The sequence below is a fragment of the Cyrtonyx montezumae genome, unplaced genomic scaffold (genome assembly GCF_038088225.1).
Source record: "Cyrtonyx montezumae isolate F1298 unplaced genomic scaffold, pur_monq_1.0 scaffold_2, whole genome shotgun sequence".
Classification (NCBI taxonomy): domain Eukaryota; kingdom Metazoa; phylum Chordata; class Aves; order Galliformes; family Odontophoridae; genus Cyrtonyx; species Cyrtonyx montezumae.
This window is the reverse complement of record NW_027071936.1, coordinates 65001333-65024146: the sequence shown is the minus strand read 5'-3', so window position 1 is coordinate 65024146 and position 22814 is coordinate 65001333. Positions and strand designations below refer to the sequence as shown.

Genomic DNA, 22814 nt, shown 5'->3' with positions numbered 1-22814 from the left:
GTGAAGGCCTTTTATCCCCATTTCTCAGGAGTTTATTTGTGTGTGACATGTCTGGCCCAACAGATAAGCCAGCAGCGGATGTTGCCTTCATTGCCATGCAGGAGCATTGTCTTTGTGGTGGTAAGCTTCTCCAAGCTGTACTCCCACGGAAAAGACTATTTGCACCTATTCCTGCTTATCTTTACAACTATAAGCAGAGACAATGGCACCATAACACCCATCCAGATAACCGGCAGTTATCAGTCAGAGACTTGTCACCAGAAAAGGCCTTACGAAGCAAACTTTGAGACAAAAGAAAGGAAAACAGTTTCTGTCTTTTACACCACCCGGTGGCTCAAAGATTGCTTGAAACTGATGCGCAAACATCTGTCCACGGTGGTGAAGGAGAGGAAAAAGAAAACAACAAAAAACAAGCATAAGGGAAAAGAGGGGAGGGAGGTAATGGAGAGTTAAATGTTACAAAATTACTATAATAGATTTCTTGGGCATAGTTACAAATAAGCAGTTACAATGTGCATTGAAGATACAACATATTGAATAAATTGAATATAACAGGGAATCATGCAAGGAATAAACAGAAGCATTGCGATAACACACAATAGATAAAATAGAATACGTTTCACCCATGGGCCACCCGGAAGCCAGGAAAAATAAGATCAGCATCTAGGCCTTTCCAGGTTTGGACGGGAACATGGACAATTTGTTTAACAACTTTACCATTATCATCAATTTTAGACAACAACTAGAGTTATTCACTTTGCCACGAACAACCTATTCCTTAACAACATACCAAGCACTAACTGGTTTTGCAATGCATTATCAGTACTTCTTGCATTGGTGATTTTAATTCTCAGAATGCATATCTAGTCTAATTCAACAATACGTGGATTTGCCATGTAATGTTTTCAAAGATCATAGATGGAACAAACATGTTTTCTAATAGGCTGAGTGAAGGTATAACTTCACCACGCTGCAATACTGCATGTTGCTTCAAGGTTAAATATGAACCGAATTGTCATTTAAGCATCTCAAAAGCGATTGAAATGCTGAGAGAGATATATACTAGTTTGGCAAGTTCAAGTATTGTTATAATCATAGAACTTTCGCAAGATAGTGTGTTTAGCATATCCCATAATATAAAACATTAGAGAAACATACACAGAAACATCACAGAAACATACACCTTACTCAACAAAACATAAACACTTTCCAACAACCATGTTTTGGATGGAACTCCTGGACTGGTGTTACAATAAACAACATAATGGGTTTCTTTTTTTGTGGCCACATCTGACAGATATTAGATGGTTCCTTTGGTTCATTTCCAAATTTATTAGGAAGTTGGAAACACCATAGCAGAGTTACATGCAAATCATAGTCAGTTTGATAAAAAGAGGTAGAAGAAGGGATCAAAAGAAACGGCATTACTGTGCAGGGAGTAGCCAGTAAGCCACAAAACCTGTGAAAACTCAAACCCAAGTGTGAAGTTTAACAGACCTAAAGACAACACCCACACCCACAACAACCTGAAACACAATACTATGCAACCGAAATACAATGTACTACAGTGTAATCAAGAGGTATAGTCAGCGTTCTAGTATGATCAAGTCTTCAGCATTTGTCCCAAAACACAAAAGATTAAAGTCAGCTGTCTGCCTTTCTGTGTTCAGTCGAGGTCCAACGGGGGTCTTCTGTAAAACAAAAGAGGACATCGGCTTGCCCTTTTGGGGCTTGTTAATATGGTTAAAATGAGGGAATAATACTGTGAGTGGTACTTTGGTATTCCTTTTCCCAGGCATCCCTAGACTTCTAAGCGTATTTAACAGGTCGTTTCCTTTTGTTGTAAGTTTTCTAATGTACATCCACCCTCCTCCCCCCCACTCACTTGAGAGGGGCGAGAGCCTTAGTTTTCCTGCGGTCCTAGTGCCCGTACTGATTCCGAAGTTGGGGGCACTCGGAGGTGGAGTGTCACTTCTTTCAGACTTTTGTTTTGGCCAGCCATTAACTAACTTCTCTAATCTGTCTGTAGGCAATCCATCCATTAGTTCTCGCGGAATGCCCTTCTGCCGGCCCAGCGTCCAAAAATTATTACGTTTATGATTTATATTTCGCCCACTTGGTTTCACTGAAAATGAGAACCTTTTAGATCTGTGGGGGTCCCGGTTAGATAGGGGAGGGGTCGAATTGGCCACTGCACGCCTCACTGCCTTTATCTCAAATTTACTGTTGAAGGAAGTCACTGGTCCATATTTTCTCCCATAGTTAATTAATTCTTGGGCAACCTCCCCCCACGTCCATACTTTATATCCTGACTGCTGATGGTTAGAGGCTGCAGCACCTTCTAACGCTGCCTGAATTCTTTCTCCCTGAGGCATAGCCTGTATTTTTCCTTGTAGTTGTATACCTATAGGTTTTAATGATTCAGGAAGCCCCCTAATTAAAGGAGTCATCCTCTCAGGATCAACAGGCATCATCATAGGGGATTCATGGTGTGGCTGCAGCTTTCTATCATACATCATTTGCAAACAAGCAGCCTTTTGAACACTTTCTACTAACTGATCAACTGTCCCAGTAATGGCAAGGGGGTCTCCCCTTTCTAGAGGGTTAAGGCCACCTGCCCAATAGGCAGCTCTCTGTGTGAGGGACCAGGGAGCACGATTGTTACCAGTAGTTAAAAATACTCCTGGTCCCCAATAACCTTCAGCCTCTTTTTCGGTTAGAAGTATCTGGTCTCCACCCGTGAGGCTGACCCTCCATACGTACTCTGTTTCTGATTCTTTAGGAGAGCGGCCAAAATCTCTTTTCAATTTTGTTAGCTCAGTAGCAGAAAAAGGGGTTTCTTTAATGTTCATTTGAGGATCTAAATCCTCGCCATTATCGTATGAATACTCAGTTTTTATTAAAGGACGCAACTGAGCTGGGGGAGCTTCTAATTTGTCAATATTTGCCTTTAAACTTTGCAATTCCTCCCTTGGATAAATTTTCTCTTGAGGTGCAATAGTATCACTAGCATCCTTACCCGTTAACACTTCCCTTAAAGCTATATGCAACAGATCAGAATTATGTTTTTCCCTTTCTAACTGCTTCTCTAGGTTTGCGATTTGATTTTGCAGAGATTTTATCAGCTCCTGACTTACTTTAACCGATTCCTGCAGTGCTTGTAAAGCTTCGCTCTCTGCTTTAAGCTGCTGGTCGCGGAATTCTATGGCTGCAACCAGAGCTGAACCCAATACTGCACAAATAAATGCCTTTCCTTTTCCAGCTCGGGTACGAGCGTTCTTTTGCAGAACATTAATACGGTCTGAAACACTCTGCAAGTTATGCCAGTTCTGCCGTGCCCAGTCTACCCCTGTAAACGAGGGTCTGGCACCGTGCCTTTCTAAGAGGTCAAATAATACATCTTCACCTTTCATTGTGATTACACTGTCGCTCATTTCTCAGTACCCAGAAAACTTGTACACTGAGGGAGAGGAGGTACCAAAAGCTCGATTAACACCTATTAATACTGTTCTAATTGCTTCTCTAAGAGGTGCACACAAAAATGTTCAGATTTCTAAAAACAACAAATGCAGAGATATCTTCCTGAGGAGGCACATACGTGCGTACCCAGGAGGTATACACATAAAAGTTTCTAGGAGCTATCTTCCTGGAGAGACGCCGCAGCCCCAGGAGGTACACACACAAAAAAACCAAACATTCAGACTATGTCTGGAAGGACAACACTCTCACTGTCGGGTATCCTGCCGACTACGCCATTAAAAATGTCACGCTCCAATATAAAGGAGGGAGACGAGGTTCTTTATATGTATATGTATACCCGAGGGCGAGATTAAGACACAACGGGTCAAATGTTAGCCCAACCAGTTTATTACAAATACTAGTTGCTTAGGGATGTGGGGAAGGGAAGGTGTGCGATAGAAAAGAGATGAAAAGCAAGGAGACTTGGCAGAAAGCAAGAGATATAATCACCACCGTGGATCCAGCGAGGTTCGTAGTAGGTCCGTTGATCTCAGGAACCTGTCCGGTCACCGCGGGGGATGGGAGATGGCAGCAAGCGGGCCTCAGGGTCCGTCCTAAGTCTCTTCGGGAGTTCTCCTCAAAGATCTTTTCTTTGGGAGTTCTTCTCCCAAGTTCTTTTCTGAAAGTTCTTCTCCCAAAATCCTTAGTTCAGTGAAGGCCTTTTATCCCCATTTCTCAGGAGTTTATTTGTGTGTGACATGTCTGGCCCAACAGATAAGCCAGCAGCGGATGTTGCCTTCATTGCCATGCAGGAGCATTGTCTTTGTGGTGGTAAGCTTCTCCAAGCTGTACTCCCACGGAAAAGACTATTTGCACCTATTCCTGCTTATCTTTACAACTATAAGCAGAGACAATGGCACCATAACACCCATCCAGATAACCGGCAGTTATCAGTCAGAGACTTGTCACCAGAAAAGGCCTTACGAAGCAAACTTTGAGACAAAAGAAAGGAAAACAGTTTCTGTCTTTTACAGCCTTCTGAGTCAAAAATTCATTCTTCTACACGTTCTTACAATTTGTTTCTGATACAAAAGAAGCTGACTTTCGGAGAACAGAGTGATATTAGATGTAGAAAATTTTACTAGGAGAGGCTGTTTGTCATGGGAAACTTCTCAGACATTCATCAGCAAAAGTGAATGCTGGCATAGACTGTCATTCTCCTAGCCTCAATTTTTTAAAGAAAATAAATAAAAGTGCTGTTGCTCAAAATTTCTACACTTCAGCTAAATTACTTAATAGATAGACATTCTGATTTGATTTAAGAAGTTATCTACAAAATGAAATTTCATCCTTGAGGACGCAGTTACCTGTTTTTATGTTCATAAAATTATGCTTGTAAGTCAGATTTCAAAATTATTTATATATATATATATATATATATATATATATATAAATGAAGCCAAAAGAGAAGGACATTAAATATTAATTTGGAAAATACATTTCCTTTTCTTTGTTTGTTTCTTTGTTCTTGGCACACACATGATGCTATTAAAGCAGGGTCGCCAGAAATGTTTATAAATACATCATGATTCCGATGGACTTGAGTTGTCCACTACCCATCCTGCCCGTGCAGATTAGGGTTGCATCAGTTGTAGTTTCACTACTTTGTGGGGAAGTTTCCAGAATCACATGGATTGGCTGTTACTTAACTCAAAATACAAATTAACTTCACCTTAAAATTACCTTGCCTGGGAGTACGGCAGCATCGAAGTGCTGTGTTGAAATTATTGTGTTGGATCCACTCCCCTCCTTGATGTGTAACATTTCCTGATCCTAGAGAACAAGCTATTAATATATAGACATTTCAGCAGAGGACTCACATGATATATTTAGAGGCTTGTTCTGGATCATTACAGAATGCTTTGCAACACTGACTTGTTAAATACTTTCCTGAAGTCAACCCGAGTCAACCCATCATTGCTATGTGAAATCTTCCTGAAGGTCAAGCCTCAAAACTTGTTTCAGGACTGAGACAAAAATGAGTTTATGCTTTGTAGATGCACTTTTGCTCTTTCTTATGAGCAGATCACTAAATGTCTGTGTGTGTTCAGTAGCCATGCCCTCACAAAGTATTATTCTAAAATCCACGCAATCTTTAATGTAAGATATATTATAAAACATATAATGATTATAAATTAGACATTTATATTATAACATATCAATATAATAAATATGCTATCAAATATTATACGTAATAATTTTTAATCCATTTGGAATGAATATCTTCTTCATATGAACTAAATAAAACAAAAGCCTATAACATATGTTGATGAAAGAGATGATGTCTACAAATATCTAAGGAGCTGGAGGGAAAGGGACGAGGCTGGACTCTTCTCAGCAGTGTGTGGTGACAGGATGAGGGGAAATGGCCACAAAATGATGTATAGGAAGTTCCTCACAAATGTGCATGGGAACTTCTTCACACTGAGGGTGAAGGAGCACTGGCATAGGCTGCCCAGAGAGGTGGTAGAGTCTCCTTCTCTGGAGAAGTTCAAGACCCGCCTGGACACCTACCTGTGCAACCTGGGCTGGAGAGCTGCTTTGGCAGGGATGTTGGACTTGATGATCTCTAGAAGTCCCTTCCAACCCCTACAATTCTGTGATTCTGTGTGATTAATGAAAAATTTGTGCTTGTCAGCTGTTAAACCTTGACTAGTGTTCTTTTAATCATTACCTCTTGGCTTTGATCTGGGACTGAATTTCACTTGCATGGTGCACAAATATTGTACTATAAATGCAGTTATTCCCTTAAATGGACAGCAGTATTTTAGCCACCTAGTATGCAGTATTCATTCAACCAATTTATGTCAACTTCTGTCCCGGATAAAGTGTTTTTTATTCTTATTCAGTGTTATGGTTTTATGATTTTTGTTATTGGTATTCCACATCATGACATCATGTAGTGCATTGGGAGTAAAAGAGTTAATACTCCAGCTCCATAGGTCATCAATAGTTCCATGTATACCTGTCTCAGAAGAGAAGAGGAACTACGTACCCCAGCGGACTTTGCGTTGCTTCGTATTTTTACGTTCTTCCACTCAGAGGAAAGATAAAAACTGTTTGCATGTCATGAGACAAGCTCTTTCCTTTGGGGACTGACCCAGCAGTGAGTGCTTGCTAGCCACCTCACCTTCAGCGTTAGCATAAGGCCTTTGGTTTATCGGACACTCTCTCTTGCTCATTTGATTTGCTTTATTAGCTTTAATTCCAATTATATTGTATTATATTGTGTTATTTTGCTTTCTGATATCTTATTTAGTAAATTAGCTTTCCTTCTCAGATCGTTGCTGCTGTTTTTTTCTAGTCTCATCTCTCTTTTCTCTTTCCCTCTTCCCTTTCACTGGGAATCATGGAACCAGGCCAAACCAGCCCGTAAACGATTGACATGCAGTTGTCCTCTTTCTACTCCTCGATATCTTCATCTTTTAATAACAGTTGTCAAAAAAACCCACAAACATCCAAGTGAAAGAAAGAATTCTTGTTAAAATAGCCTCATATATTTCCTCATGTTGAAATATCATCTAAGTATTAATTAGTTTCAAGAATCGCCCCTGTTCTCTCAAAATCATCATGAGGATATTTTCCTAACTCATGCTACAATCATAACTTTTCTATTAAAATGACCTCCATTTTACTCTGGCTTTCAAGGCCAGGGAATGCATGTGTGCAAGGCATACACACATCCCCTAACATTCCCAGAAGTGTTTGTTTCCAAGATTCCGTCTCCATCATACATACCTTACATTGGGAGCATTAACCAAATACACTTTGATTATACTGGGCATCTCCTGAGAGTTCAAGAAACTCCTTAAGGTTCTTCCAGAAACATTAGTCTACATAAATGGTCATTAGAAAAATGTTTTCATTCCAGTGTTTGCTTCTGCCAGAAAGAGAGGAAAAAAGGAAAAAGAAAGAAAGAAAGAAAGCATTGTTCACTTTATTCTAGAGAGGTAATATGCATCAAGGCACTACTTTAAGATGAGAAACTTCCTACCCATTTCACACTTTAGAAATAATTACTTATCACAGTGCAGCCCATTTTATTCACAGTAACTTTTTTCTCTATAATTTACTTAGTAGGTTTGAAGTGAAAAGCATCATGCGGTGTGGAAAGCCACAGTGTTCCTCCTGCCAGGCTTCAGTTTATTTTCTAAAACTTCTTCAGACATTTGATCATTATAGAATTGAATCACTCTTAACACTAATTGCCGTACTAAAGAAAATTTCACTAAAATACAGCCTATTAGAAGCAGAGCTAGATGGGGAAAATGAAGTAAAGGCTAGTTCCCTGAGACTGGATTCAGTTACTTTCCTGTTGGTGTACATCATCAAATTTTGTAACATACAGAATTACTGTAATAGCTGTTTTATTGAAACTGTAGATTTTAAAGGAAATGTTTATTAAAGTCCATTGTCACTAATGTTGAGGAAATTATAAGGTACTGCACAGAGCAGTAGGAAAATAAAGAGGGAGTGTGGACTTCTTTGTTATATTACTACTGAAACTTCTTAAGTCACTGCAAAGACGAATTATTTTTTTAATACTATTTCAAAGAATCACAGAACTGTAGGGGTTGGAAGGGACTTCTAGAGATCATCAAGTCCAACATCCCTGCCAAAGCAGCTCCCAGCCCAGGTTGCACAGGTAGGTGTCCAGGCGGGTCTTGAACTTCTCCAGAGAAGGAGACTCTACCACCTCTCTGGGCAGCCTATGCCAGTGCTCCTTCACCCTCAGTGTGAAGAAGTTCCCATGCACATTTGTGGGGAACTTCCTATGCTTCAGTTTGTGGCCATTTCCCCTCTTCCTATCGCCACACTGCAGAGAAGTGCACCTGAGGATCCCAGGATCCCATTGGCTTTCTTGGCCATCAGGGCACACTGCTGGCCAACCTGTCATCCACCAGGACACCCAGGTCCCTCTCCTCAGAGCTCCTCCCCTCAACTTTAAAATGGTTGACATTGTTATTCTTTAAAAGAGGTTTCATTTCAAACATCAGAATTATGTTACCTAGGAGATAAAGAGGAAAACCAGATCCAGAAGTGAGTTGGCACTTCCATCACTTGCAATTAGTTTCTAAATGTGTCTGCCATTAGAAGGTACTCTGAACAGCTGCAGATAACTTTTCTGAGCTACCTTATATGCAAATTTTGGTGCAAGACATGCACTGTTCCCCAGAAAAAAGAATTCCTGCAATGAATTATCTCCAGTTTAGTAGCTCAGCTCCAAAAATTATGGTAAATTGATCATGCTGGCACATGCAGAAAAATGTAAGATTTTGTATTCCACAGGCCTGCAACACTTTTGATAATCATAAAATTGTTACGGTTGGAAAATGACACTGAGATCACCCAGTCCATCACATCTGTCTCATTGGATTAATTTTCAAAGTGATATAAATATCATAACAGGGTACAAATAACTTTGGGGCTGATAGACTAAATCCAAGCTTGTTTTAATGTGCTTTGGACAGCTACACTCCCATTGGCACCTTTGAAGGCTCATTCAGTTTCATTTATGAACAGAAGAACAGAGAAGATGCCAGTTAGCATCTATTTCAAAGTTATTTCAGGTCTTGCACTAGAACCACAGGTTTTAGTCTGCTCTGATTTCATTTAACATTCTTTAAAGTTTTTTACACTTCATTTCCTGCATGAAGTCTTGGTGGCAACCTACCAAAAGAACTATCTTACTTTTAACCCCTTTTGTGATAGTTTAGATATTTTAGCTGTTCCAGAAAATGAAGATGTTTCAAGCAATTTTTAATAATAGGATTAACTTTGTCTTTTTTTTTTATTATTATTTTCAGAGGCTTGACAGAAAATAAATTGTACAGTGGTTTTGGATGTTGAATATTCATCTACTTTCCTCCATTTCCATTAGCAATGAGATGAGCTGTAGTGTCACTTAGCTTAACAGCTTCAATATCATCATTATTAACTTCCCAAGAACAAACCTATCACACTGCACATTCACAGGAATAACTCTTCTGGAGACATTTGTGTGGCTGTGCAGAGCCAGTCATTCAATTACCCTATAGACTAGGTAGGGATGGTCAAATTAATTACTGTCTAAAAGATGATAAAGGGCCAAATGCAACAAAATGCCTCAGCATCTATGAGCTGGGAATTACAACATGAACATTTAAGGTGTTTTTTAACTGAGGAGTGCCAGGACCTACATTATACATTGTAATTGCTGAAAAAAGAAAATTCATGTCAGACCAGGAGATTAGCTGTGCTGTTAAGACCCCATGCTTTATGAAACTTAAAAGGAGCTGGAAGGAGAAGGCCTTTTCTAATGTAGGGCTTGTGGTCATCCTTTATCCTGCAGTCATGTATAGATATTGTTTTGAAAAGATTATGTAAGATTCTTTCGTAACTAAAGCACACTGTCATTATTTTGCCTCTTGTATTTTATTTAATAACTGAGTTATCACCTGGAAAATGAGGGCCCCGATTTCCTGTTTTGGAGATTCACAAATTCTATTTCTTTTATACTGGTTGTACATTTTGGCCTGAGCTGTGATGCTTCTTGGAGTGAAAGTGTTAGAGGGACCATGGGGACCATACCAACAAGTTCTACCTGGGCTTTAAAGGCAAGGCATCACGGGCAGGTTTGCATTCATCTGTCCTTTCACATGCAACAGTCTTGCATCCCGGCCTTCAAGGGGAGGAGTCCCTTCCCTCCTCCACTCCCATTTTGTTCATGTAATGTGTCGTCCATTTGAAAATTCTATAAATACAGCTTACATTCAAGGAAATTCAGAGTAGATAGAATTAGTTAATATTTCAGTCTTTTAGGGAAAATAATGTTAAAACTCATGATGAGTTGATGAGCGTGGAGAGATTTTATAAATGCACCAGTTATCACTTCAGGAAAGGTCTTTACATTTATGCATTTAGTGTTGTTTTTTTCTAAGAACAGAACAAATGATGAAAAAAAATCCAAAATCGAAAAGGAGAAATAAGGACTCTAATCACTTCACAGATTCAAAGCGTTATTTTATGCCTAATTAGTTTGTAATAGCATTTACAAAGGTGGTGTTTGGTGTGTTTTTCTGTTAAAAACAGTTTGATCAGGACTGTTGATGAAAATGTCACAGATTTGTTTTCAACAGACTTTTGCTTCAGATATCCCACATGGACATTCTGTTATTTTTTGCAGCCTTTTGCACTAATGCTCTGTAATTGTGTTTCACTTCCTCTGATTAAACTGACACATAATTTGAATGGATATCACTTAGCACATTGATCTGAAGGTGTGACAGGAATAGGCTCAGCTTTGCTTCATAAAAATAGAAGGAGCTGGTCTGTGGCTCTTGCCTTCTTTTGAATATCTCTGGAGTTTAAATAGATCCAAATTGTTTGATTTTGTGCTGTTTTGTGGTGGTTTTTCTTTGTTTGCTTGTTTGTTTTATTTCAACACTGGTGTCTTGTGGTTATGGTCTTTTGTGTCTCATGTTCATAGTGTTTTTTAAAGGAACATGTGGACACAAAGAAACCAGTCCTCAAGCTGACCAATTAATTACTGTAATTGGAACTGAGTTCTTTCCTTTCCTGGGCTTTTCTCTCATCTCCACTCTCTCAAAACAACAGGTAAAGTTATAACTCGTGTCTCATTTAATCTCGTGCGCATCACTTGCTTGCAGGTGAGGCTTTCCCTGGAGGTGGAAAGCTGTGCCACCAGTCACACGATAACTGTCCTGAGAAAGCCTGACACATGAATTAACCTGGTATCATATAGAGCTGGAAAGCATTAGTGGTTACAGGGGCTGCACAAAAACATCAGTCCAAATCATTTTAAACATTGTTTTGACGGAGACTGTAATTGAAAGCATACAGAACAGATTGGCAGATAAATAGGAAAAATAATCTGGTGGTCTGGAGGGAACTCGCAATAAGGGCAAAGAAAGTAACAAGAAGCTTGAAAAAGAATTTAATTGTTTTAATACAAATATTTAGTTTCTTCTCAGATAGCAGTAACTTTCTGTTGCATACATTGCTGAACACATTTTTGATAGGATATAAACAAGTTCTCATTTTCTCGTGGATCATCCAAGGAATGTAAGCACGACACAATTAAAAAGAAAGAAATACAGATGCAATACCCAATACACATCTTATAAGATAATATATTAGATAGTGGCACATTCAACCAACTAGTTGAAATCCTATTTTTCAGTAAAATTCAAATAACTGTAAGTAAAGTTAAGCTGGTTCTGTGCCTCTTAAAGAAAGGCAAGATTTGATGGCTTTCAACTCCGAGGCCATGTAATACCCAGTTCTATGCCATTAATAAAAATGGTGGTGTAAATAGAAAGGTGCAGTTGGAACTTCAGTATGTTCATTAAAAAAAAGGCAACATTTTTGAATACCTCTAAACGTGGTGAACTCTGAGGTCCTTCCAATAGTCACATCATTTCTCAGAGGTGTCTAAAATGTGTCTGCACTGAAAAATACATAAAAGTGCACACTATGAAGCCAATGCCATGGTCCAGTATTGTCTTGATGGAAACCTTTCCCTCAAATAGAGAAAGAAAAAAGTAAGTCTGTTTGCAGGCAACCAGAATTCTTATAGTAATGGACATTTCTCAGAGTTTGTAATAAATTGGTACATTCTGACACTTTTAATTTCCATAGATCTTCACTATGGACCTCTGTATCTGAAGGAAAAGTGTGTACTACCTCCTTTTCTTCCAGTTATTTTAGGTTATAAGAAACCACCCAGAAGTGATTTAAAAGCAGATTGTAATTTACAGGTGGAAAGCAGCTGATGGTTAAATGGAGAGATTGTAGTGGACCTGTTGCAAAGAAATCAGAATCATTCAGAATTCTCAAGTAAACTGTTCTGACCTGCTAGGTGAAAGCAACTGCAAGGTTTCATTTAACTGATGAGCAGGGAGATTCTCAGCTCACGTAAATTAGTGTGATATCATTGGAGCTGGTGGTTTTATAATAGTGTATACAGACCACATTTCAGACCTCAGGTGTTCTATTTTTTAATATGCATTTAACTGTAATGAAAAATGAATCAAAACCTGAAACTCAGAGTCCATCCCTTTGCCAAGGAAGAAATATAGTGCAAATCAATTTGTTACAAAGTCAACTCCCCTTCAAACAGCAATGAGAGGATGATTCAGGGTGCATTAGGACAAAAGGATCAGAAGTGCTCCAGCATGCTAAGCCTAGTACCACTTGCATTTGCAGTGATACAGATCACAGTATGCATGTTTTGAAGAGATTTCTTCAGGATGTATCAGAAAACCTGTCTCAGTTTATTGGTCTTCCCTCCTCCAACAGCTTGCCTTTGGTTCTGTTACCCATTGCCTTTTCTACAATTTTGATAGAGAATGATGTTGTAAAATTCAGTTTTGCCTAGTACCTAGAAGAAAAGGGCTGCATGTGCATCATAGTCATCTTGGAAACTCTAATTCAGAAATAAAAAGAGGTATAAAGTATAGTATATTCTATCTATACCTACAAAAGAAAAACAAAAATAACCACCCTGCTGTCTTCATTCTCAAGAGTGGGAAAGATTTGCATGATAAGCAAATGCTAGTTTCATCATAAATATAAATTCTTCAAGCAATTCTTTCTAAAAGAACATAGATTCTAGTACATGATTGTGGGTAAATATAAATTAATAATAGCAGTTGTTCCTTGTACAATCATGTTTTAATCCTAACAGGTCTTTCAAATCAAACTGCTGTCACTGATAACTGAAAATCCTTGACCATAAAACAAGAAATAGTTGCAGTAGTGAATTATGCAAAACAAAACAAACAATAGCCCAATAGCCACAAAACAACCAAAATAAAATATTCCACACAAGTTCTTCATCAAATGAGAGCATAAAAGAGCAAATCACATGGTTAATATTAAACACACTGCTTGATGCATCAGCTCAGCCTTTAAGGCATTTGGATATTGTGATGATGAGGACTGCATGAAAATATAGATAGAATAGGAAAAAGCACTCTTCTTCATCCGTATACGTAATCAATTGCAATTATCTCTTCTAGTTTTGATTGTGTGCAGATCTAGATTAAATTTGTTTGGATCCAGGCAAAGGCCAAGATTTGTTCACCTGAGGTGTTCATCTCAAGTTCTTTTGCCTTTATTTACTATCTGGGTCTTGAGGGATATTTTCTGCATGGTTAACGATCCTTTATGCTTTGTTGGAACCTATTACTGTGATCTGGTCAAAATTTTGCAAAGTAATTAAAACCTGCTGAAAGAAATTGTTTCATTTCGGGAGAATTTTGTGTCCGTAACTTACATTTATGAGCAGAGTATTAATGAATGGTATTCCAGAAGTGAGTAGTAGTGTGGAAGTGCCCTGAAAAAGGACTGTGATGCAGTGTTTTATTGCAAAGTGGGAAGATAATATACATAGTGGGATCAGTTGGTCTTATCCTTTCTCTGTGGAATCAGAACCTTTTTCCTTTACGACTGCTGTTGCATAAACAACAGTCAAAATACCTGAGTAGAAGAAGGATTTCTAAGCAACATTTTATGCACTCATTTATGCAAAATTATTCTCCCTCCCCACCTCCTCTTCCATGAAAAAACAGGGAATTACTAAAAACATTAGGAAAACATAAAATTTTATTCCATGTGAGGTGATCCTTTAGCAAAAACTGAATATGGAAAGCAGAAAACTGTAGAACCTCCAATCTAGATACTTAGAATAAATGCTAAAAAGATAAAATAACATTTATGGGTTTAAAGAATGGATGAAATCACTGAGCTGAGTAGAACTGTGATTCACATTCACACCAGGTTCCTTGGAGCTTTTCTCACCATATCAATTTGAAAGAAGATGTATATGTATATATACATATATCTAAAATGTCTTTTTCAGCTCATCCATAGAAGAACCACCCAACTTTACTAAAATATGTCATCCTGTCCCAACCCCATAGCTAATAGCTAAGGTTTTCAACTTTCAGTGAAATTTAGCCTCTACTCACCTCTGCTGGGATATATGGTTTAGCCTTTTCCTGACCTGAAATTAGTCTTCTTAACCTGTCACAAAGAGACTGTGTGTTGGTGTGCTTAAACCTGGCTTTCTGCTTACAAGCACAAAGGCAGTTTATGTCTGTTGTTCAAAATGTTTTTCCTCTTCGTGGTAAGCTTCTCTTCATCACCTTTAAAAGGACTACTGAACATGAGCATAGTTTTTAAAGAGTGATGTTGTTCAACATTTAAAATAAAATATTAGGACAGATATATTTTTGAGCAGCAATTTACACCTTAATAAAACATTGTGATATTGAAGTTTTGAATAAACTGTAAAAAATAGAACCATTTACCTAGGGGATGATGAAAATATAAGAGTATATCAAGGTTTGGTAGCTCTTGGATCGATAGATAATCTTTCCACCTGTCTCCTAGAGGCTAAATTACTCAATAAATGGCAATAAGGGTGTCTTAGACATGGAAAATATTATATGTTAGGAGACTGAGTTCTCACAGGCATTGGGTTTATATATAAAGCAGCAAAAAAGACAAGGGAATGTGTGAAAACAGTGATTCCATAACATCTTAGACAATTTGGGCTTTTATTATTATTATTATTTGTGATAATTTCAAGGACTGAGCTTCTACAGTATGCATTTTAAAGGAATAGAAAAAGAATTTCTCTGGTATCTCTTCCTAATGTCTCTCATTTGGTAGGTATACATGTAGCTTTCTATCTGTGATATTATGCTGCAGGCCTGCAATTGCTGTATTTTTGTCTGTTTCTTGGCACATTTTTCCTGTCTTTATCACGTTACTATTGTCACCCATGTTTATCTGCATTGGTTGTAAAATAAATTAATAATGTACTCAAAATAATGGATTTCCATCTCACGACTGTGCGTGTCACGTGTGATGACAGAATGTTTTGGTGCTTGAAAACATATCCATTATCTCTCTTTGTAACAATAATGGTAGCAGCAATCTTATCTATTTCATATGCTGAAATGTCACCTTTTGATTTTCTTTTGGGTGTTATTTGGAATTATTCAAAGCTGAGAACACAGTTCCAGTCTGAAGCATTCCCTTCCAAAGTTGACTGTGTCTCATCTAAACTGTTCTGACTCTAGGGCGGTTAACCTGACCGTCCATATCTTGATTCTGTGATATTCTCTAGGGTTGGAAACAGTTCCCTGTCTAGTACCCTACACTGACAGTTTTGTAATGAGCAAATGATGGGACATAAGTGGCCTTAGTAATTGTGAAAACATTTTGAGAAACTTGTATTTTACCCCAACAGTATAAAATAGGAACAGCCTACGAAAAGCAGTGAATGAGGGAGGAATAAAGCTATTTTTCAAAGAAAAATTGTTACATGTTAGATGGGATTATTCTAGCTGATGCTGGTAATTCTTCCTCTAATCAAGATTGAAAAAAAAAAACTTTTTTAGTTTGTTCTTTCTCTTTCTAACATAATGGAGCTGGAGTTCCCTCTCTCATTAAACACTCACCTTAATACTACGCAGTTTTAATTATGAATCTTTTTAGTCTTTGATTAATATAAGGAACAAAATGACCTTACTCTGTACTCGTTTTACTGTTCAAGAAGAGTTGACAGTGGTTGTGACTGTACACAGTTACTAGAGCAAAATGATAGTAACTAGATTTCTTCAGGTACTCTGTAACTATACACTGGATATAATGAAAAGCTGTTCAGGTTCTCAGGACAGGCTTAAAAGTTCTTGAAAAATATATTCGGGGGCTGCATCTTACCTTGGCTGATCTGGAAAGGGGACTGTATCCCTAGGGGAGAACTGCAATGCAATATCCACTTGTGCCTGGCTCAGTCTATAGTTGGGAACCCATGGAAACTACCACAAATAGAGGGAATTGTGTCCACAGGAACTCTGAATGTCAATATTTTGACATTCCAAGGTTTCTATGCATTTCTGCTTATTCTACTTTTAACCCAATTTAAAGAGCAGATTTTACATCCTGTCGGTACCATTTCCAAAGTATCTTTCTTCCCTTTGCAGAAAAAGATTAACAGAAAAATGCTGAAAGTCTCAATGCTAAGCTTTAGGGTTTATCAGTAACACAGGAAACTGCTAGATTCCTTTATATCCCTTCTAGGAATGGAGGCCAAAAATTTATCAGAGAGCAACTTTCATATAACAGTATTTAACAACTTAAATAAATAAACTTTAATAAACTTATATTTTCAGTGCAGAGCAGATGGTGTTTGACAGACCTGCCTGAAGCTATGTAACATCACATGCCATGCTATTTATTTTGCAATAATGTGATTTACTAAACAAAATTCTCTTCCTTTCAAATTGTACAGTGAGGAAGGGCTTTTCTATCCAGATTTCAAAGCAGAAGCCATTTCCCACGTAACAGGTGAAGGACACTTCAAATTCCTGGATAGTGAAAAACTGTGCAAGAGATGAGAAGTGTCTGTATGATTTCATCTACACTCCTGTGCATTAATAAATTATTGACATTGAGAGAGCTCAGTCAGGTCTCTGTCCACATGGTTTGATTGCCTGTTCTCCAGCAATGATCAGTTTATGCCATTTAGCATCTCAGACAGCATATAGGGCATGCTTTGGACAATTGCACAGACAGAGGTCTTGTAAGCAATATAGATGAGGCTATTTGCTGTTTTGAGAGGGGAAGAGGCTGGCCATATGGATGTTGCTAGTTTGTGTTGTGCGGCCTAAGGGTCACAGAAGGACTCCCAGTTGTCTTGGGTATCTCAATAGGACATATCTTAAAGGCTACTGATTACGTAAAATTTAAAACTTGGCTAAAGACTTACAACAAAACATTGAAATTTAGGAAACGTGCTAGATATAGGCTTCCATGGGTCTATCCTCACAGAGTAGTCTATCCTCTAAAGAACAATACAAAATATTCAAGTTAGGAGCATAAATCAAACTTTTCATAAAATTTTAGATTCATTTAGGTTGGAAAAGAGCACTAAGATCATCAAGTCCAACCATCAACCCATACCCACCATGTGCATTGACCACATCCCTCAGTGCAACATCTCCAAGGTTCTTGAACACTTCCAGGGACGGTGACTCCACCACTTCCCTGAGCAGCCTGTTCCAATACCATTTAAATCAATCTGAGATTTCTACTTTCCTCCAGTGACTATTTAGGGAATGTCAGGAGCTCTTGCTCATAAACTGTGCAGTTTATCAGGTGCCTGATTCAGTGTCACTGTATCCCCTCACTGACTAGTCTGGAGGAAGTCCCAGATTCCACTTTTGGGCAGTTTTATGGCCCCTTATATTAGTGCCAAGGGTTAAGTGCTTGATTTCACATCAGTTGTGAATGCAGTGTAGATCTGCCCTGAATGAGATCACTGAACAACTGCTAACTAGTTCTCTTGGTTGAGAGCACTGAAATGTAGACTTCAGTGTTGTAACATTTGTTTTTTAATTGTTCACATCGTGTTAATATTCACTGCAATTTGTACCATTTTGCAAAGTATTCCTGGATTATTTTGAAGTGTTATCCTTAACCCAGTAAAACATTTTGTGTAGCTACATGTCTTTAAAAGTCAGTGGTACAAAACTTAAATAAAGAGAAAGTAGAGAAGAATTTCAATGATATTATGGGAATTTAATTATTTAACTGTGAAAATAGTGCATCCAAAAATGCTGATGTCACCAAGGACACTTGAGGCAACTAGCACACAGCACAAAGCTGAAGTAGTTGAAAATTTTCTGGGAATTTCTCTTTGAAGTCTGACAGGAATCTGGCTGAGACAAGCCCATCTGGAAGCCCCATTTCAGACAAGCTACCAGGGGTTGAATTTGGGTTGTCTGAAACGAATTACGGCATATGTCATGATGACTATGGATATGGACCCATGGTTCTTTAGCTGGGGACTAACAAGACTCAACCAAAGAATGAATGTGAGATGAACAAGATGAAACTGTCTGTAGTTATAGAGGTGCCTCCTTTTGTTAAACAGCGAATCTTCTGCTTTGTATGATTAAGTCTAGGATTTGTAATGAATTCTTTTCAGAAACATAAGAGATAAAACTACATTTCAATTTGAATTATTCTAACAATTGATATTATTATGCTTGAATTTCTAAACAAAAAGAAAGAAGACAGGTTTTACAGATTTCTAAATGATCATAAAGGCACTGGCTCAGTGTCAGAATTATATATAATTAATAGCAGGCATTCCTTCAGATGAATGCTTAAAGTGGAAGATTGGAGCACAGGCCACTTGCCAATGTGGCCAACACTGGGCATGTGAGAGATTGTTATTAAAAGAGTATATTTAAAACTCATCCCACCCCAAAAGTGAATTCTCAACAGGTTCTGGAAACATATGTTATTAGGCTCAGTGGGAAATAGAAAATTGCTCTTAACCATATGCAAGGAACAATTCTAAATAGAAGCATTTGAAAACTGTTGAGAATGAATGAGTTCTGCCAGAAAGAAAGGAAGATCGTTTTGATTCTTGATGAAAAGCTATCAAACAGTATTTAACGTGATGCAGGATGTGACAAATCTTGAGAGAAGCCTTATTCTCATAAGAGGAAGGTAATGCAGCTGACAAAGACACTTAATGCTCTTTGTGACATGGAAGCTAAAATAATTTATATCTTTCAGTGGTTTTTAGCCACAGAAAGCTGTCCTTCCTTCCTCCCCCATCCCCTTTCATCGTTCTTTGTGAGGATCTTTGCTTTGAGACTTCCTGCAGGAAAATGTTTTAAGTGGAAGTTTTCTTTCTATTGCACCTAATGTCTGCCAATATGATTCCTGTTACAGCTGTAAGGACCGTTTTCCTTCTGTCCTCAAGCTGTGTTTCTGCTTATTATCATGTTTAACATTCCCTGTGCCTGGCAGGATAGAGATTAGAAGCTCTTAATATTCGCTTTATAGTGAAAGGTCTTGCAGATATTTGGAGTATGGGCTATAATATATGCACATAATTTATTGTTGGAAAAGTTCTGAACTCTCCAGTGAGTCACCTTAATCTTTCTTCTTATCATTTTAGGTTTGTTTTAAAATAATCTGCTGTGCACCCCACATATAAACATGTTTAAAACATTGTGTTGAAAATAAAGCCTTGTGGAAGCTAACAAAAAAGAAATGCTTTTTAATTAATTAATTTTAACTATTTCAATAAGAAGTATATATTTTATATATAGTGTTTCTATAGAAAAGTGAGAAGTGTTATTCTCTAATTCCAATATTTGATTTTTAACAGACTGGAAGGAAAGAGAAGGGGGACCCACTCAACATTGCTATTGACAAGATGACCAAGAAAACACGAGACCTTCGAAGACAGGTAATCTATGCTTTTTATACTGCTTCTTGATTTTACAAGAAATTAAATGCTTTTCAATTTCAGATTGTTTTTGACACATTTATAAGCATAAGGCATTTGTGGCTTTATGTAGATATACAGCGACTTTGCACCTGACACTAAAAAAGTACTAATATATTCTTAACTTAAAAAAGGGAGACTGGAACATATTCCAAATGTAACTCCCAATGGTCTTCATATGTGGGATCAAGGAAGATTGGCCAAACCTTCACTGCCTTCGCAGCATTCTCAGTCCTAAAAACACTGTCAGATGTGCTTATTTCTATTTATATGAATACTCTGAATGAAATAACAATTAGCAGAATACAAAAATGTTTGTATGTTTCAATGAGAACTTTTAAGCTACTACATGCAATGAAGATCCTATATGGACAGGGAGAAGGCTGATAAATAACTGTAAAACGTAGTTTGAACACATTACTTTCAGCTTTGTGGTTGGTAACAAGAGTGAAAGATTTGTTAAAAAAAAAAACCTTAAGATGGAAAAGAGTAGAAGGGAGACTGGAAAACAGAAGAGAGAAATCCTGAGTTTCTCTTTACATTTTTAAAGTTAATTTGGGGGGAACTAACTTTTTACTATTTTATTTTTTTACTTTTGAGATGATCCCAGTTCTGTACTTTCTGTTAAAAAAAAAAAAAAATCACTGCCTGACCAGTCAAATCTTATCCCTAAGGAAATTGTTTAAAATCTACAAATTGGCAAGACCAAGCAAGGACTTAAATGTACCTCCAGTTACCTATTTGCAACTTGATTGTTTCAGAAAGAGGTATTTTACAACAGTACTCTGCTCTCTTCATTTTGTCCTGAATTCTCAGCAAACATGTTTGAGGATAATATTCTCAGAGCTTCTTTCTCTAAATAATAAGAGTTTTGCAATGGACTTACAGACAACGTGAATCATCAACTCTGCATAAAGCCTAGCATCACATCTGTTGCTCAGCTAATGAGAGAAGAAAGATCTCTGCTGTTCTGACCTCCAAATTTGTGGGATCCTAGGTTTTGCAGTGCAGCTTGTACCATGTGTTGCCTCCCACCTCTGTTCTTATTGCTTGAAGGAAGTAGCAGACTAACACATGAGTTACTGTTCTGTGTGAGGCTCTCAGCAGTTGTCTGAATTACTCATCTCTAATGCCAAATTTACTCCGAAACGTGATAAAAAAATGGCACCTTTCTCAATAAACTCTGTTTCTCACGTATATTCAACCCCATGGGTGTTAAATTCAATCACAAAAAGGGTTGAAATTCTGTATGTGGGTAAAGTGAAGCACATACATAAATAGATTCCTGCATAGAAATGAAGTATTTAATATAGTTTTGTATATTTATGACTGTTAATCACATAGGTATAACGTTTATTAAATTGTGGCAGTCTCAGTAAACTAATAAAGATTAGATCGTAGCTGCTAGTAAGACATAGGAAGATATGAGTCATGGCTCTCAACAGTATGTATTTGGTCTATGAATCGGTCTGCTTTAGAATCATAATCAATGTTATGTTTAATCCAATGCATAATCAGCTGTATAGGAAACGTGCACATCTACCTGGGTCTGCCTAGACATTTCCAGCTAAATTTTACAAGACGTGGATGCCACTGAAGACTACTGGGGAGAAGGGATTGAAGGTGAAGAAGAAATGAACCAAAGCTGAGATTGCACCATTACACCTTCAGTCTTTCAATTTTAGGTTTAATCATAGCAGAGACAACCAACTATGAATACCATAATGCTTTTTGTTTTTAATTAATCCATTTTGAAGCAGCCTTGTTGATCAGATTTATAAAGCTTAATGTTACCCCCATAAAGCTGGAGAGTCTACAAAACGTGTTTTATAGTGAAGAGAGTATATATATTGCACTTGGTAGTCAGGTTCCTTTGTTAGTCTTCAACAGCCAACCATCTAAGACTGATTTTTCTTTCTCTCCCCAGGTTACCTAGCTCTTTATCTCCAAGATTTTTTTTTCATTATCATGCAGCTACATGAAATGATAGTAGCTGGGACACATGGTGTTAAAATCCCATCTCACTATTTACAGACATAACAGTACTTCCCATTCTGTAGGAATTACATCTTTTCTTTTATCATTTAAACTCTCCTGGCCATTGGAGAAGTGTTGAGGAGAATCTAATTATGTAACTTGATATAAACTGCGAGTAAGATTGTCAACATTGGTTGGACTGAATAAGTTATTGGGAAGAAGACAGGTCTCACCAGCCCATAGCTTACTGCTGCCATTCCTTAGTTTATTTTGAACAATTTGGAAAAAGCACAGTTCTGTGTCTGATAAACAAGTTAGGCCAGTTGGCAGGATTTGGGGTCTTTTTTTTTCCCCCTTGTACACAAGTCTGTAGTTTAAAAAAAAAAAAAATAAGAAGCCCTAAGAGCTGAACAAAAACATCCTTCACCGTGTGGTACACAAGCTAGACTGAGAACAGCAGTGGGGTGCTTAATTATGCCAGTTTTTGTGTGTGTTTGTATTTTTCCTTGGAGAAAAAACAATACTAATCCTATACTAATATTAATGCTAACACCTTAAATACTACATCTAATCATAAAGCAGCACACACAAACTGTTTATCAATTACTGCAACTCTGTGGTGACATTGACACCACAGGATAAGCAGGGATAAGCAGGAAGGACGCCCCAAAGAACCTGGCTAAGGCACAAACTGGATGCATAGCAATGCCCACCATGGTCCATAGATCATCTGGAGATGTGTGAGCAGGGCACCAGCTGCTCTGCTGTCACCACCACTGGTGTCCCACCTGTCAGTGCCACTGCCTCCTGCCCTGCTGCTCTCATCCCTTTCCTGTTCCAGCTCATTGCCTGAGCTTGTTCAGTCTGTGTTAGCCAGTCGGTTTCCCCACAAGGTACAATAACCAAAACCATTAGTTTTCTCTTAAGGAGCAGATATCGGTTCTGCCATTAATTTTAACAGTGCAGCCTGTCTGCAGTACACTATACAGTAGAT

The 22814-nt window shown here is 37.9% G+C and overlaps 1 protein-coding gene across 3 annotated transcripts in view; it reads left to right on the top strand.

The window, feature by feature from the left end:
• CTNNA2 (catenin alpha 2) overlaps nucleotides 1-22814 on the top strand; it is a 459751-nt gene that overhangs the window by 333369 nt on the left and 103568 nt on the right. For all 3 annotated transcript variants that reach the window (XM_065735984.1, XM_065735986.1, XM_065735985.1), the window contains one exon: nucleotides 19724-19804. In XM_065735984.1, coding sequence (XP_065592056.1) covers nucleotides 19724-19804 — 81 coding nt within the window. The remainder of the gene's footprint in view (nucleotides 1-19723; nucleotides 19805-22814) is intronic.